The following is a 17677-nucleotide window of genomic DNA, read 5'->3' on the forward strand; positions in this document are numbered from 1 at the left end:
TGATTCTCAAAATGTGATGCCTTACTAGTAAGATCAACTGGGAACTTGTTAGAAATGCAAATTCTCAAGCCCTAGCCCAGACCTAATAAATAGCCCTGCAGGAAATTCTGATGCACTACTATAAAGCAGTGGTTCCTATTCTTGGTTGCAAGTTAGATTAGCTGTAGAGCTCTTAATACTAATGCCCAGGTCTGTTATCTTAGATTGCTAGGAATGAAGTTTGTCCCTTAGCAATTTTTTAAAATTCTACAGGTAATTTTAATATGTTACCAGGATTCAGAACTGCTACAAGTAAAAACTACTGCAGGGGTGTTGGGGGTGGGAAATGTACTATTTTTTTTTTCTCTTTTAAAAACAGAAGAGTGCATTAGATCTATCACATTGAAACACATGTGAAACACCTCTCTGACACTACCACACAGTTTCTGGGTATAACACTATCTATTTCTTCTTAACCTCACCTAACCTATCATGTACTAACTAACTTCACATGCTGGCAGCCTCCTGCTTGCTAAAGCACAGGCTATTTCTGACTGATGGGAATGCTACCATTGCTAAGGGATCACTCCAAGCAACTTTTTATGCCAAAGCTCAGAAATCGTATCAAAATCATTCATGTTTCCCAATTCCAAACCCTTTGGCAGTTAAACCTACCTAGAATTTGCTTCCACTTTGGTTGCCACAAATACTAAGAAAAATATTACAAATTCTAAAAGCCTCTCAGGTATGTAGTATCAGATGAAATTCTTAGATTGAAAGTTCAGCAGGTCGTGTTCAATTAAAACCACAAAACAGGCCAGTAGCAGTGATTCACACCTGTAATCCCAGCACTTTGGGAGGCCAAGGCTGGAGAATTGCTGGAGGCCAGGGATTTGACATCAGCCTGAGCAACATAGCAGGACCCAGTCTCTACCAAAAACAAAGGAACAAACAAACAAACAAAAAAACACTCACTACATAAAAAGGAAGAAACAGCAGAAATAGTACCTACAATTATTTCAGCAGCTTTGGGTTCTTCTGATAAGAACCATATCGCTATAAAGAGTATCAGATATAATCATCCACTAATCTTCCAGATAATGGTGGCACTTATAAATATTTAAAAAGAAAACAAGTTATCACACAGTTTTTGTGTGGTCATAAGGCACCGAAGTGCTTTTCAATATTCTTCCTTTATAAGTCATCTCCCTTCCATCCTTCACACCCCACCAAAAAAACTGCTAAGAATCTATCTCCTTTTTAAAATACTCAGTTTTGTCCAAATTGAATCAGGTCAATAGAAATAAAAAATAGTATAAAATGAGATTAAAAGTGATGTATATATGGCAAACGATTCTAATTTACATTTATGCATACCGAGGGAGCCACTCCAGCTTTGTTGCATGATGCTGAAGGCCTGTTTTGCTAGCTATTGGATTCAGCAGATTTTATTTAGTATCTCAGACCTAAATTCAAAAAATGATATTAAGTAGAATATAGTAGGATAGGGATCATAAAGATTAATTACTGATTTAGACATCTGGATAATTAAGTTTTCCAAATAATTGATTATGTCAGATCTGAGTGGCAATATTGCAGGTGATGATACACAATATTGATTCTAAGAAGCTGAAAAGCTTGAGGGAAAAGGGAAGTATAAGAGAACACTGAATCTTCCTGTTGATCAGAATTTGATTACTAACATACTATTTCAACTAAGTATATTAACCTATAATCAATTATAATTGCCACAATTTTAATACTTTAATCATAATGAAGCAAAGAGCTAAATTCTCCCTTAAGAGTCATCAGATTGGTGTGTAATACATATATAAAACAATCCATAAAGCCTTAGGCTCACGTAATAGAATGGATGTATTTTTTAATTCAATAAACTTCATTGCACAAATGCCCATGCATGAGAGTTTCTCAGTCTTACCACTACTGACATTTTGGGCCACATAACTCTTTATTGTGTGGGTTGTCCTATGCACAATGGAATGTTTGGCAGCATCCCTGGCCTCCACCCACTAGATACAAGTAGGATTTCTCCTAGTCATGACAATCAAAATTGTCTCCAGACATTGCCAAATATCCCCTGGAGGACAAAATTGCTCCTGGTCAAGAATCACTCCACTGAGTAAATGACAAGCACTACGGAAGGCACATCACCAAAGAAAGCACTGCACCAGTCCCAAATTGTTAAAAAAAAAAAAAACACTATGCTTCCAGTTTCACCTTTCCTAACACTGACCGAAAAACAGTTAATCAATCAAGATCAAAGTTGTGATTTTCTTATGGAAATATAGTTATCAAACTGGATGCACAGGAGTAACAGAACGCACTAGAAACTAGAAGGCTTAAAATGGAAAACACATGTAAAATTATTCCTTTGGAAAACATAGAATAAAAGGCATTAAAGAATATTCATGCTAATTTGGGTATGATAGAAAATGAAGTTATTTTCCTATTTAAAAAATTATACTTAAAGCATTTAAAATTCCATAAGGCTAAGTATAGCTCAGTCTTGCTGTATTCAAGAGTTGACTATTACATTTATGGATTACTCAAGATTTTTCTTTACTTTCTTCCTCTCACCCACTGCTTGTTAGCCTTTCCATGTTTTTCAAGTACATCCAACTGAGAAAGGTCAAGGTAAATGAAAGGATCCACAATTTAACTGAGTCAAGTTAACAACTTTAAATTGGAAGCATTATTGATCAAAAAAGGAAAGAATGTGGTACAAAGAACGCCAAAACACAACCTGAGTCATGCCTCAAATTTCTAATTATCCCCAAACCGGCTATTCAAGTTATGAATACTAAGTTGCCTAACAACACTTTATTCAAAAGGATAGATGGGCTGATGAATCAGCCCGATCACTTGTAAATAAATCTAACAGTAGCAGACAATAACCTATACAAGTGTTGAAAAAATAAACACAAACATTGCACATTATCATCATTATTATTATTTATATTAATATATACAGTGGCTACAGAACACTATCATAATCATTTACTATTATGTAGCCATGTCCATATCTCAGAAGAAAATAGAAGTGGAAAAGAGGGAATCCTCCCTAACTCATTTTATGAGGCCAGCATCATCCTGATACCAAAGCCGGGCAGAGACACAACCAAAAAAGACAATTTTAGACCAATATCCTTGATGAACATTGATGCAAAAATCCTCAATAAAATACTGGCAAACCGAATCCAGCAGCACATCAAAAAGCTTATCCACCATGATCAAGTGGGCTTCATCCCTGGGATGCAAGGCTGGTTCAATATACACAAATCAATAAATGTAATCCAGCATATAAACAGAACCAAAGACAAAAACCACATGATTATCTCAACAGATGCAGAAAAGGCCTTTGACAAAATTCAACAACGCTTCATGCTAAAAACTCTCAATAAATTAGGTATTGATGGGACGTATCTCAAAATAATAAGAGCTATCTATGACAAACCCACAGCCAATATCACTGAATGGGCAAAAACTGGAAGCATTCCCTTTGAAAACTGGCACAAGACAGGGATGCCCTCTCTCACCACTCCTATTCAACATAGTGTTGGAAGTTCTGGCCAGGGCAATTAGGTAGGAGAAGGAAATAAAGAGTATTCAGTTAGAAAAAGAGGAAGCCAAATTGTCCCTGTTTGCAGACGACATGATTGTATATCTAGAAAACCGCCTTGTCTCAGCCCAAAATCTCCTTAAGCTGATAAGCAACTTCAGCAAAGTCTCAGGATACAAAATCAATGTACAAAAATCACAAGCATTCTCATACACCAACAACAGACAAACAGAGAGTCAAATCATGAGTGAACTCCCATTCACAATTGCTTCCAAGAGAATAAAATACCTAGGAATCCAACTTAGAAGGGATGTTAAGGACCTCTTCAAGGAGAACTACAAACCACTGCTCAAGGAAATAAAAGAGGATACAAACAAATGGAAGAACATTCCATGCTCATGGGTCGGAAGAATCAATATCGTGAAAATGGCCATACTGCCCAAGGTAATTTACAGATTCAATGCCATCCCCAGCAAGCTACCAATGACTTTCTTCACAGAATTCGAAAAAACTACTTTAAAGTTCATATGGAACCAAAAAAGAGCCCGCATTGCCAAGTCAATCCTAAGCCAAAAGAACAAAGCTGGAGGCATCACGCTACCTGACTTCAAACTATACTACAAGGCTACAGTCACCAAAACAGCATGGTACTGGTACCAAAACAGAGATATAGATCAATGGAACAGAACAGAGCCCTCAGAAATAACACCGCATATCTACAACTATCTGATCTTTGACAAACCTGAGAAAAACAAGCAATGTGGAAAGGATTCCCTATTTCATAAATGGTGCTGGGAAAACTGGCTAGCCATATGGAGAAAGCTGAAACTGGATCCCTTCCTTACACCTTATACAAAAATTAATTCAAGATGGATTAAAGACTTAAACGTTAGACCTAAAACCATAAAAACCCTAGAAGAAAACCTAGGCATTACCATTCAGGACATAGGCATGGGCAAGGACTTCATGTCTAAAACACCAAAAGCAATGGCAACAAAAGCCAAAATTGACAAATGGGATCTCATTAAACTAAAGAGCTTCTGCACAGCAAAAGAAACCACCATCAGAGTGAACAGGCAACCTACAAAATGGGAGAAAATTTTCGCAACCTACTCATCTGACAAAGGGCTAATATCCAGAATCTACAATGAACTCAAACAAATTTACAAGAGAAAAACAAACAACCCCATCAAAAAGTGGGCAAAGGACATGAACAGACACTTCTCAAAAGAAGACATTTATGCACCCAAACAACACATGAAAAAATGCTCACCATCACTGGCCCTCAGAGAAATACAAATCAAAACCACAATGAGATACCATCTCACACCAGTTAGAATGGCAATCATTAAAAAGTCAGGAAACAACAGGTGCTGGAGAGGATGTGGAGAAATAGGAACACTTTTACACTGTTGGTGGGAGTGTAAACTAGTTCAACCCTTGTGGAAGTCAGTGTGGAGATTCCTCAGGGATCTAGAACTAGAAATACCATTTGACCCAGCCATTCCATTACTGGGTATATACCCAAAGGACTATAAATCATGCTGCTATAAAGACACATGCACATGTATGTTTATTGCAGCACTATTCACAATAGCAAAGACTTGGAACCAACCCAAATGTCCAACAATGATAGACTGGATTAAGAAAATGTGGCACATATACACCATGGAATACTATGCAGCCATAAAAAATGATGAGTTCATGTTCTTTGTAGGGACATGGATGAAATTGGAAATCATCATTCTCAGTAAACTATCGCAAGAACAAAAAACCAAACACCGCATAGTCTCACTCATAGGTGGGAACTGAACAATGAGAACACATGGACACAGGAAGTGGAACATCACACTCTGGGGACTGTTGTGGGGTGGGGGGAGGGGGGAGGGATAGCCTTGGGAGATATACCTAATGCTAGATGACGAGTCAGTGGGTGCAGTGCACCAGCATGGCACAGGTATACATATGTAACTAACCTGCACATTGTGCACATGTACCCTAAAACTTAAAGTATAATAATAATTAAAAAAAAATAGAAGTGGAGAGGTGAGATAAAATTGTGAGGGAAAAGAACTGAATTAAAAGAATCAAAAGTTCCAAATTTACATCCTGGGTCTGCCACAAATCAAGTGATCTCAAGCAAGAGAATTAACCTCTCTTGGCCAAAGTTTCTTCACCAATAATAAAATAAGGCGATCAGACTAAATACTTTCCAGAGCGAATACTGTATAACCCAAGCCACCCATTAAAACCCTAACCTTAGTACTGCTCAGGACTACAGATGCAAACAAACCCTGTAAAGGCAAAAAGTATTAAAGGTGGCAGCTCTCAGCTACTAATAATTCTATGCCAAGCTTAAATGGCTCTAAGCCCAATGTCTAATAAAATCTAAGTCCTCAAAAAAAAGGACTTCTATTTGTAGTTCAGAGATAAATCACCCTATATTTTTTTATTTCAGAAGGAAGTGTTATGTCCAGGAAGAGCCCACAGAAATTTTTAAATCAGAATTTCCTAACTCCTGAGATAGCCAATAGATTCTGCTTTCTCCTTAAAAGAGAATTACATTATTTCTAAATATCAAGATCAATACAAACCAGGCAATCAGGTCACCCTTCATTGGTCTCTAGTGCCTCTAATGTCTCCTTCACTGTGTGTGTTTTTTGTTGTTGTTGTTTTTCTGCAATAGATGATCCAATTTGTTGTACATTCTTTGGCACCTCCCCATTTCGTGATTTGCAAATATTTTAATTGCTATTTTAAGTAAAGCATTTAACATAATACCTAGCAAATAGAAGAACTACATAAGTGGGTACAATTATGATTATCATCAAGATAGGTTTGTTTCTTAAATTACAGCATAAGCAGCATGAAAGCTGGGTATGTGTCTTCTTAATCTTTTTGTTTCCCTTTCAGTGCCAAATGCCTATCTACAATAAATGTAATTATCACACACACACTTTCCCCAAATCACCTTTTTAAACTTAAACTGGTTGATTCATGTTGTTGCAAATGACAGAATAAACAGGATCATGGAAAGCCAATTTATCACAGTCCCTCTAGCACATTGTCCCAAAGTCAACACTGTTCAGAGAAGAAAAAAGCACAGAGGAAGCACACAGAGTTGGTACCTACTATTTCAGTGTTCCCACTCTTAATTAATATCATCAACAGCACAGAGCAGTACAGTACATGCATCCTAACAGAATGGAGTGAGGAAGGAGTGAATGATAAATGCATGGTTCCCCCAGACTAGCACAGAGGCAATGATAAAATCTGTAACTGGATTCACCTTTCCAAGTATAAACACATCAATCCTAATAGAAATGAGGGGGTTAAAAAAAATAGTCTGTGATAGGCAAATCAAAAAGCAAAAGTTATTTGTAACCTTTAGGTCACCTCAACCTTCTTGCTACATCTCTGAATATAGGAAAGCTATGATTTGATTTACATCATAAATTCAGCGACAGACACAGATTGCCTTTTCTGTGTGAGGAAACAATGCCTGCAGTCACCATGCATTTTCATGTATGCAGCTGTGACCCTGGCGCTTTCAGAAGCATAGCATAGCACTTACTACATCAAATATGCATTTTAAAAGCATTTCTCTACCTGCTCTGAATTTTGATTTGAAACTGCTGGTTAGAAGCTAAAAAGAGATTTTTTTAATCTGCAGATTTTAAGTTAGAAGATGCATAACAAAAAAATATGAAGATTCCACCATGAATATCACTATAAAAAAGAAATAATAATTCAAAAGGAAAAACTAAACAATAATTGTGAATTTCTATATATCCTATAACACAATTTTAAGACAAATGCATCTTTATCCTTCCCACATAAGCTCCTAGAAAGACTTGGAGCAAAGCAATTTTAATTTTGTCATTTTTGAGTCACAACATCTTTTCTTTGAGTCTATAAGGCAGAGACAGCATAAGATTCCTTTCTTTGAAAATATACTTCCTATTACAATGATTCTCCCCCAACAATGAACCTTTCCCAGAATCCCTTTTAGAGGGCCAGGGTTTTAATGCAACGGTGCCTGCCAATGTCAGAAGTCTGGAACTATTTTAAGTACAAAGTAATTGGTTGGGGGGAAACATAAATGTACTTAGGGATCCACAACCTTCCTTTCATTAAGTTGTGTGCTATGATCACTGGGGGAAAAAAAACACCTAGAGACAAACAAATAGGATAATAGGCAAAAATTACAACATTTTTGTGGCCTTAAAGACATTTATCAGCAAATTATAATACCAATCTTTCAATTAAACATCTACAATTAGAAGAACATATAAAGTGTTTTCTGGTGGCTACTGCTAACTGGAAGACTGTATGATGGGTGCAGCTTATTCTAAAAGTCTGATTATAAATCCTAGGTGTAAACCCCAGGTGATTAGACCCATAAATTGTGAATAAAGACTTTCCTGAGTGGAAAAGAAGGAAAAGAGGAAATGAAAACAGGAGCAAAACATGTAGCCAGAGAGAAAGAATGGAACTGCAAAGGGACAGATGGCCCTTGCAAAGTATTACTAGCGACGTTTTCTCAATTACTGCCCTACCTTCCTCTTTATCCTTAACTCCATTGGGCTTTTTCAGGAGTGAATCTGACTACATCCTTTCCCATCTTCTTTCTCTGATTTTTCTATAATGATTTCTACAAGCCCTCTGAAACCATATGTAAAATTTTTAGTATATATGCATGTGTACATTTTCTGCAATAGGAGAAAGTCCAAAACTTTTATGTAATTCTTAAGAAGGTCCTGACCACCCTCCCAAAAAAGGCTACATACCAGTAAATTAAACCTAAGTATATCTTAGGTAGTTGCTACAACTCAGTCTCATTAGAACTCCTGCTTTCAAAAACACTATAAAGACCATTTCCAAAAAAAAATTTTTAAAGTTATATGATATGTTCTGTCCAGAAATGGTGGCTCCCTGAGTGTAAGTTGTTGTAACTTCAGCAAAATAAAAATAAAATTAATTATTGTATTAATGTATTCCACTGGTTTCAATCCCTTATGGCAGCTTGATCGTATAGGTGTCATACTTACATTATGCTAAGTAAAACCAAACATTTATACTTCAGGAGATCCCTTCAGGTAATATATTCAAGTATTGAAATAATCAACCCCCCAAAAGCAAAATGCTCACTTTGACAACAAAACCATAAGATAATAGCTGATGGTCGATTTTTTTAAGAGTTAGAGGATGAGCAACATCATTAAGAAACAGGAAATGTAATAATGAAATGTATGTAGATATGAAAAACAATAACTAAACTGCTCTAAAGACTACAGTTCATTTTGAGTAACCTACAAAAAGTCGTTTACCTTTAAAATATATATAAAAGGCAAAAAAAAACACTAAAAATGCAAATGGTCTTAGCATCAAAAAATTCCAAGATAAATAAAATTTTATATCTATGGAATGGATTAAAAGGAATGAAGTATGGATGCATGCTACAACATGAATGAAACCTTGAAAACATTATGCTAAGTGAAAGAAGCCACACTGTATTGTTCCACTTATAAGGCAAATCCAAAGACACAAATAGTAGTGTTTTCCAGGGGCTGGGAATAGAGAGTATTGGGGAATGACTGATAACGGGTATGAGGTTTCTTTTTGGGGTGATGAAAATATTCTGGAATTAGACAGTGATTATGGTTACATAACTTTGTGACTATAATAAAATCTACTGACTTGTACGCTTTAAGAGTGAATTTTATAGTACATAAATTATATCTCAATAAAAAGGCATTTAAAATATTTCAGACTTAACTCAGCCACATACTATTTTTAATTTTAGAAAGCACATTTATCAGCAGTATAAGTATACTGCTAATGTAAAAAAAAATTTAACTTGGATTTCCCTTAGAAAATAAGTCCAAATCAGAATCTGATATATCTCCTTAATATCCTTGATTGATAGCTTAATAGTCATTTCCACCTCTAAACCAAATAGCTATCTCTTTTGCCACTAATAAACATAAAGGGAGTGGTGGAGTTGGGAAAATCACCATTTTGTAGTCATCACAGTGAAAATTGGTTGGGAGTGCTGAGCTTAATGAGGAGCAGAATATTTGCATGGTCTCAAAATGTATTCCCCACAGATTTCTTATTAGTTCAAAAAAAATGATAACTATTCCGTACAGAAACCACACACTAACTCGACTGTGTAGCCAAAATTAAAATCCCCAATGAGGGGCAAGAGGGACACCAGTACCTCCAGATGTGATTATCCTCAGAAGGACACAGCGTCATTTATATGGAATTCAAAAATGCCAACACCATGAAAAACAAAGAAAGGATGAGAAACAGTTCCAGATGTTAAAAGGCTAAAAAGGTATGGCAACCAAAGGCAACAGGTGATCCTAAACTAGATCCTATACATTAAAAAGTAAGGTGGCAAAAGGCAGGACATTATTGAGACAACAGACAAAACTGGAATATGGACTGTATGTTATAAAAAGTATTATATCAATGTTCAATTTTATATTCTGGTTATATAAGAGAATATCCTTGTTCTTAGAAAACACACTCTTGAATGTTTCCAATCTACTCTCAAATGGTTTTTATTAATTATACAGAGATGATAACGCAAACATGGCAAAGAGCAAAAACACTGAAAAATCTGGGTAAATGGTACATGGGAGTCTTTGGTACTATTCTTGTAACTTTTCTCAAACTTTAAAATTATTTCAAGATAGTAAGTTAAAAAGAAATGTTTTTCATGACTTCCCACTGCTCTTTAAGTAAAACCCAGTCTTTGCCATGGCCTTTCATATTCTAGCCCGTGCCTACCTCTCCTGAGCCAATGTCCCGGCCTCACCCTCCCTAGAGCACTAAACTCCAGCCACTCTGCCTCCTGTTAGTTACTCTCATGTGCCAAGCTTCTAGGCACTTGCTTTTCCTACATCTGAAACACTCTTCATGCAGCTGGCTCCATGTCTTCCTTCAAAACAGACAATAGGAGAAAATGCAAAAACAATGCTTAAAAAGCTAGTTATTGAAATTAAAAATGGGGCTACATTTTGATATCCACAACCACACACTGGTCTTTGTGCACTTAAGTCAGTATTTATCTTGGACTTGCTCTTGCTTTTCTTTATTTGATGGCCTTAAGGGATGAACACATTTGCCCTCAGTGATAAGGAAAAAAAGCAATATAAATTACAAAATCTCAGCCTTTAGGATACACGTCTTTAAGTCCTTAAACTTAACTCTCCCTCCAAATAAACTATATACTATCACACAAATAGATGAACAAATACAAACATAGAGCGCATAACTTTAATCTACTCAGGGTACAATCATCCATTACTGTTGGCCTAATTGTCCACTTCCGAGCACACCATCTGCCACGAACATTTAATATTCCCTTATTTCAGAAAGTACAGCTTGATGTTTACCAGACCAAACCTTCCCACAAATAAGATTCTTAACATTTGATATTTGTGCATGTCAGCCACTGTCTGGCACATCAGAAAAATACACGAATTCTGGAACAAGCAGTCACTGCTCATGAATTCACAGCTATTTCCTCACTTTAGCTGAGGGAAGAGAGATCTTTAAAAGATTGCCATAATATGAATATGCAGAGAAAAAATTAAAAGCAAAAGCACATGATAAAACTTAGGGGAAAAATGGCATCTTACAAAGCAAATAAGAAAATGAGCCTCTAATAATTTACAACCCATGAAAATTTATTTATTCTTCCCTGCAACCAAAACACCAGCGAAGTATTGATTCTCTGCCCACTTCCTGCACGATCAATATTAGAAAATGTTTAAACAGGCCCAGCACCATGGCTCACACCTGTAATCCCAGCACTTTGGGAGGCCGAAGCAGGTGGATCACTTGAGCTCAGGAGTTCAAGACCAGCCTGGACAACCCTGCCTCTACAAAAAATTAGCAGGGCGTAGTGTCGCACCTGTAATCTCAGCTACTGGGGGAGCTGAGGTGGGAGGATAGCTTGAGCCTGGGAAGCAGAGGTTGCAGTGAGCCAAGACTGCACCACTGCACTCCAGCCTGGGTGACAGAGTGAGACCCTGTCTCAAAAAAAAAAAAAAAATGTTTAAATAACTTAAATATAAGTGTTTTACACAAAAGAGGGGTTCTAGCTAAACAAAAGAAAATTCAGACCAAATAAAAAAGGGAGAAAAAAAGAAAGTCTGAACTAAAGGATACTAAGTAGTGGTTAAAAAAAATGTTAATTAGTATAACTAGAAAGTGGCTTCTGAAATTCTTGAAAATAGTACCTGCATCAGAGGTCACAAACTTGTTGCCCACTGATTGCATCTTGTGAGCAGATGTGTTTTGTCTACCTACCCTACATTTTGAAAAGTTTGAATTGGTTGTCAGCATTCAGTCAGGAGATTTCACATAAAAACTTTATTTATATTTATATATATTTATATTTATATTTATATATTTATATTTATATATAAGATCTGAACGTGTGGCAACAATGAAGTCCCATTGTTTCATGGAAACAATTGGCCAGCAGTTCTCCACCCTTACCTGCACACTGGAAACCACGTGGGAAGCTTTTAAAAAAATACCAACACCTAAGACCAACCCTTCAGTCATTCTGGGTAAAGCCCAGTCATCCATATATTTTAAAGCTCCTAAGAGGGCTCTAATGTGCAGACAGAGTTGAGACTCATGGGTCTAGAGTTTTATACTTGGCATATGCTCCTTAGCTAATCACAGTAGCCAAATGTACTGCACTATGCTTCCAGTTACAAAGGTAACTGAGAGTTGCAGCCTTATTTAAATATCTATGCCTAATCTTGTTTAAGCCACAAAGCTAAAGAAAAGACTGCTTAGAAAGGAGGGTCCAGTTAAGCAATATGAGCTGTATTAACTACATATGATTCTAATCCAGTGTTTCTCAAAGCCTGGTCAGTAAACCACTTCCATTCAAATCCCGTGTTAAAAATGCAGAAGTCTGGGCCATGCTCCAAACATTAAAAACTCCAAAGATGAGCTCCTTATGCACAGTAAACAAGTGTCAGTTTCTAAGAGGATGTTCAAGGTTCTCTTCCCCTCCTCCTCCCACAACCACCCACCCACCGTCTGACCATGAAGAACACTAACATGTGTTGGGGCCATGGAATTTTTTCATTGAACAAACCCATGATCTCTTACATTTTCTCTCTAGCATCCAAAGTTAGCTTGCTCTCTTTGGAGTGCTTTTCCTTTACAGTCACTGTTTGCTTCTGCTCTTGGCCTCTCTATTGTCCGTGACTGACACATGTAAGACAAACTTGGTGCCTTGGTACTTAGGAAGATACAGACTTCTTGCCACCCAAATAGACCGAGAAAAGGAGGCATAGGTAAGCCACCCAAGATCCCCTCTAGTCTACCTCAAAGGGGACCTTGAAGCTCACGTATGGTACCATCAAGCTCCCAGATACTGAAGCAATAGTTCTCATGTGTAATCCACAAATGACATATTTCCATATCACTGAGCAAATGGGTAACATGCTGATTTCTGAGCCTCACACAAAACCCACTGAATGAATAAGAATCTCTGGCAAGTGGGATTCAGAAGCTGTACTTTTAACACGCTGCCCCAGTGGTTCTCATGCAAGACAAGTTTGAGAACCACTAAGCTCTAGGTACAATAAAAAGAATACCATCTCTAGAGCTCCTTCATAAAATTCAGAGCGGCTAAGGGAAACCACTGCCTAACATTCTTGGTTCTCATATCTCTTCTTTTCTGTCCACTCCCATACTGGTACAACTTATTTGGTTCAGCACAGACCATTTAAGATGACCAAGTATTCTGTTGCACTGTGATTCAAATTAATCAGCTATTAGGAGAAAAAGAAGTAAGAAATACTTAAGCCCCAGCTGAATACTGGCACAGCGCTTAATACCATAAAAACACAGATTAGCTGCATGCTCAGAAAGCTTACACTTATTTGCCATACTCATTCTATTTTAAATTAATCCTACAGAATAACCAGAAAACACCTCTCAGTGGAGTTCTAAGTTTCTCATATCCCTTTTATGCTTTCATACACAGCTCATCAGTTGCCTCTCTAAGGCTGGATGATATTGCTAACCAACATGTGGCAAAGAAGGCTCTAAAACAGCATGACAATTTTATGCTTGACTCAGGTAATCATAGCTCTCTTGAGGGGAATATGCTCTTCAGGCTCACCTCTCCTCTGTTTCTGCCATCCACAATCCCCCTTGGAGGAACTTAAGGCTCTTATACACTCAATTACTCTCTACTGATTTATAGTGCCAAACGGCCATTCACATAAGGGCTCTCCATAAACATTACCAGATTATGCCAACTCAGGTGATTGATTCCGGACCTCTTAATGTGCCACGTATCTAAAGACAAGCCTATGTATCCAATTCTTCTCAGCTTCTCAAACTAGGCTTCCTATTCACACCTTGCACCAATTGCCTTTTGAAAGAAGACTGAAGTTAAAAGAACCAACTATAGGAAAAAATGAATTAAAAGGTCAAACATTACAGATAATTAAAGGTCTAACAATTGCACACGGTGAAGACAATCAGGATTAAAATGAGAGTAACCCAAATTCTCTGCATTATAGAAAACTTCTTTTTACCATCATCTAAACTGATGCTTCTTATACTTTAAGGTGCCTATAAATTACGTAGAAAATCTTTCTAAAATGCAGTTCTGACTCTGGCACTCTGAGATGGAGTCCAAGGTTCTGCATTCTTCACAGGTTCACAGGTATGCTGATGCGGTGGTAGCTCTGCTACTCAACAGTGTGGTAGGGCAACAGCAGCATCAGCATCACCTGGGAGCCTGTTAGACAAGAATCTTGAGCCCACACGAGACTAAGGAAAAAGATTCTGCACTTCAACAAGGTCCCCAAGTAATTAGGATGCACATTTTAGAGCAGCTGACACACCACTTTGTACTCACTGTGAATGGCAGTCACCTAGGACACTTTTAAAACCACTAGGCCTCATGGCAGAGATTCTGATTCATTTTATCTAGGGTATTTGATCGTTCCCATGTTTGTCTCTTTTTAAGCACACCCAAGTGGTTCTAATGAGCACCAATGTTGGGAAGCATTGAACTAAAAATACTTCCCTGAGAGGGGAGAAAATATGGAGTGACTGCTAATTGGTAAGGAATTTCTTTGGAGATGATGAAGATGTTCTAAAATTGATTATGGTGATGGTGGCATAACTCTGTGAATGGAGTAAAAGTCACTGAACCACACATTTTAAATGGGTCACTCATATGTGAATTATATCTCCATAAAACTGTTACATAAAAATTTCAATTAAAAACTTCAATAGCTTCCCTATTTAGAAATAAATAAGCCCATCTTAACAACAACTAAATTGAATTATTTTCTATCCTGAACTCTGGCCCAAGAGTTTGAATTTCTTTTTAAAAAGGAGGAAATGCAGATGTTTATTCAGAAATATTAAAATGTGCTCATTTACTCTGCAGGTTCAATTCTAGTCAAGGCAACGGATAAAGAATAAACCCTTACGTCACAAAGGACACTACTATGTTAAAAAAAAAAAAAAAAAAGCATATTTACCAATTTGGAAAGCTTTACTCTGCAGACCTCAAGTTTTCATAGTATTTTCAAATAAATAATTTTCCTTTTGCTTCCCTTATTTAAAAATAAATTAGTTAATTCATTGTACCACATTCTTCCAACTTGTATGTTTGAAGATATTCACAAAATATGTTAAGAAAAAATATAAAATGCAAATATGACCTTGTTTAAAAAGATGCCTTAAGAAACAATAATGTATTCATAAAAACAAGAGATCACAAATAGCACTAAAAATTACACGGAAGATCATGGTATATGAGATATACCACGACACAGACCATCCCATTTACAGTATATGAGATACTGTTTACTTATTATCAAAAAGAAAGCACTATAAATACAGGTAAGTAATAGACACCCCTCAGTATTTTGGAGAGAGACTCTCTCACACTTCTGATACCTGTGGTGTCAAATACTGAAGACTACAGGTGCTGTAAGATCAATTCAGTGGTGGCTCACAGCAAAAGTACCTGATTTCCTTTCCCTGTTTGATCACCATAGCCCATGTAAGCCATCTTCCCCACATGAATCAATACCCTTCTTTATGGTTCCATGCTGTCATTCTTTTGAAGCAGACACATTCTGAATGCCTCACTGAACAGAGTTCCTAGGGCAACATACACTGATTACACGCATCTTCTGGGTCCTCTGCTAACTCACAGCCCCTCTCTTAAGAGATGGCTTCCTGGGTCCTTCAAGGCAATAGGTAAGGTCACCTTCACAACGGAGTATGATTCCCTCCCTTGACCACAACTCCCCCAGAAAATCCAATGCATTGTAGTATTATTGCTACTGTGTGTATTTTATTTTTTAAAAACAATTCTACCTTATTACATTCTACAGATGACAAAGAAAAGGCAAATCAACACTCCTAACTACTGACCTTGGCCTAAGTCACTTGGAAATAGCAGTCTCCTATTGCTTTTTATAGTAAGGCAGATTACCATCCTGCCTAACCTAAATCCCCCCCTGCTTTAAATATCTTTGTTCAATGAAGTCTTCCATTTTCATAATACTGTGAAGATGGTTACATATTCTAGAGTAAACAGAATAATCTGAGTTTTAGGTAAAAGATTTCAATTCCAAATTAGCAACACTGAAACCCACACTGGTGATACTCATCTTGTCAACTCTATCTCAATCCTCTGAGTCTTTGAAACGCTAACTTCCTGAGAGGTCAACACCCACAATCACTGTGTGCATGTCCTGCTGAATTAAATAACTAATTCTTAATGGATTATCATGTCACAGTTAATAATTTCATTAAAAATTCATATTTGTTTAAAAAAACAGAAAAAAGGCTTACCTAATGGTATATATACTCTGAATATTCTTTTCCCCACCTTGTCCTTCCTTAAGAGCTTGCATTTGTAGTAATTGCATAATGGCTTTTATCAAGCCATGTGTATTTCTGTAAAGAAATAAAGCATGTTAAATGTTACAGATAAAAAGTGAATATTATAATCAGATGCTTAATCCTATCATTTTAAAATAATTTTAATACTTGCCACCCACATTAAACAGTAGCCACCCACAGGCACTCAACTCATTCTATAGTACAGCCCAAATCCATCCAACACATTTAAAGGAGAAGAAACGGAGCCAAAGAATCAAACCACCAACTTATCAATCATCTGCCTACACATTCTTGGGGGAAAATCAATCAGGAAAAAACAAACATTAGCCCACATAATTTCAAGCAGTGACCACATTGGTTGCCCACAAAGAATAACCAAATATTTCATTTATAAATATTAGCAGACCATGAAAAATAACCAAATATATGAAATGGATCAGCCACTCTAAAAAGTGGGCCAGGGAAGCAATCAAAGCAAATAACCCCCATCAAAATAGAGCTAATAGAAAGGGAATAGCAATTTAAATTTTTTCCTTATTTTTGTAAGAGATAAAAGGATAAACATATCAGAAAGAAAAATAGGCTGCCTTTCTTAAATAAAGATCTCCTTGGAAAATAGAAAGAAAATCTTAGAAATAAAAAACTCACTATTTGTTAAATTTAAAAAGTAATTTTTTTTTTTTTAGATGGAGTTTCACTCTTGTTGCCCAGCCTGTAGTGCAAGGGCACGATCTCGGCTCACTGCAACCTCCATCTCCTGGCTTCAACTGATTCTCCTGCCTCAACCTCCCAAGTAGCTGGGATTACAGGCATGTGCCACCACACCTGGCTAATTTTGTATTTTTAGTAGAGACAAGGTTTCACCATGTTGGTCAGGCTGGTCTCAAACTCCTGACCTTAGGTGACCCGCCTGCCTCAGCCTCCTAAAGTGCTGGGATTACAAGTGTCAGCCACTGTGCCCAGCCAAAAAGTAATTATTGTTTAATTATGCTTGTTAACATTTATTGAGCATTACCATAAGCCAAGCACTTTTCTAAGTTCTTGCTTTATGTCATTTACTTCAGAACATAGTTGATTAGAAATCAATGTTAACTTTATTTATGGGTTAGAACACTACTTGGACTTAATTAGGTATCATTTGTGGCATTTATGTGAGATGTTACTGAGTGTATTTTTTTATGGCATTTA

General features: G+C 36.8%; 1 protein-coding gene across 4 annotated transcripts in view; it reads right to left on the reverse strand.

The window, feature by feature from the left end:
• FOCAD (focadhesin) overlaps positions 1–17677 on the reverse strand; it is a 312606-nt gene that overhangs the window by 240126 nt on the left and 54803 nt on the right. For 3 of the 4 annotated variants that reach the window (XM_019034046.4, XM_063696326.1, XM_063696327.1), the window contains one exon: positions 16439–16543. In XM_019034046.4, the coding sequence (XP_018889591.3) occupies positions 16439–16543 (105 nt within the window). Of the gene's footprint in view, positions 1–654; positions 711–16438; positions 16544–17677 lie in introns of those variants that run through there. The other variant, XM_055351762.2, reaches the window with a different exon arrangement.

Source organism: Gorilla gorilla, chromosome 13 (assembly GCF_029281585.2).
Source record: "Gorilla gorilla gorilla isolate KB3781 chromosome 13, NHGRI_mGorGor1-v2.1_pri, whole genome shotgun sequence".
In the NCBI taxonomy this organism is placed as follows: Eukaryota; Metazoa; Chordata; class Mammalia; order Primates; family Hominidae; genus Gorilla; species Gorilla gorilla.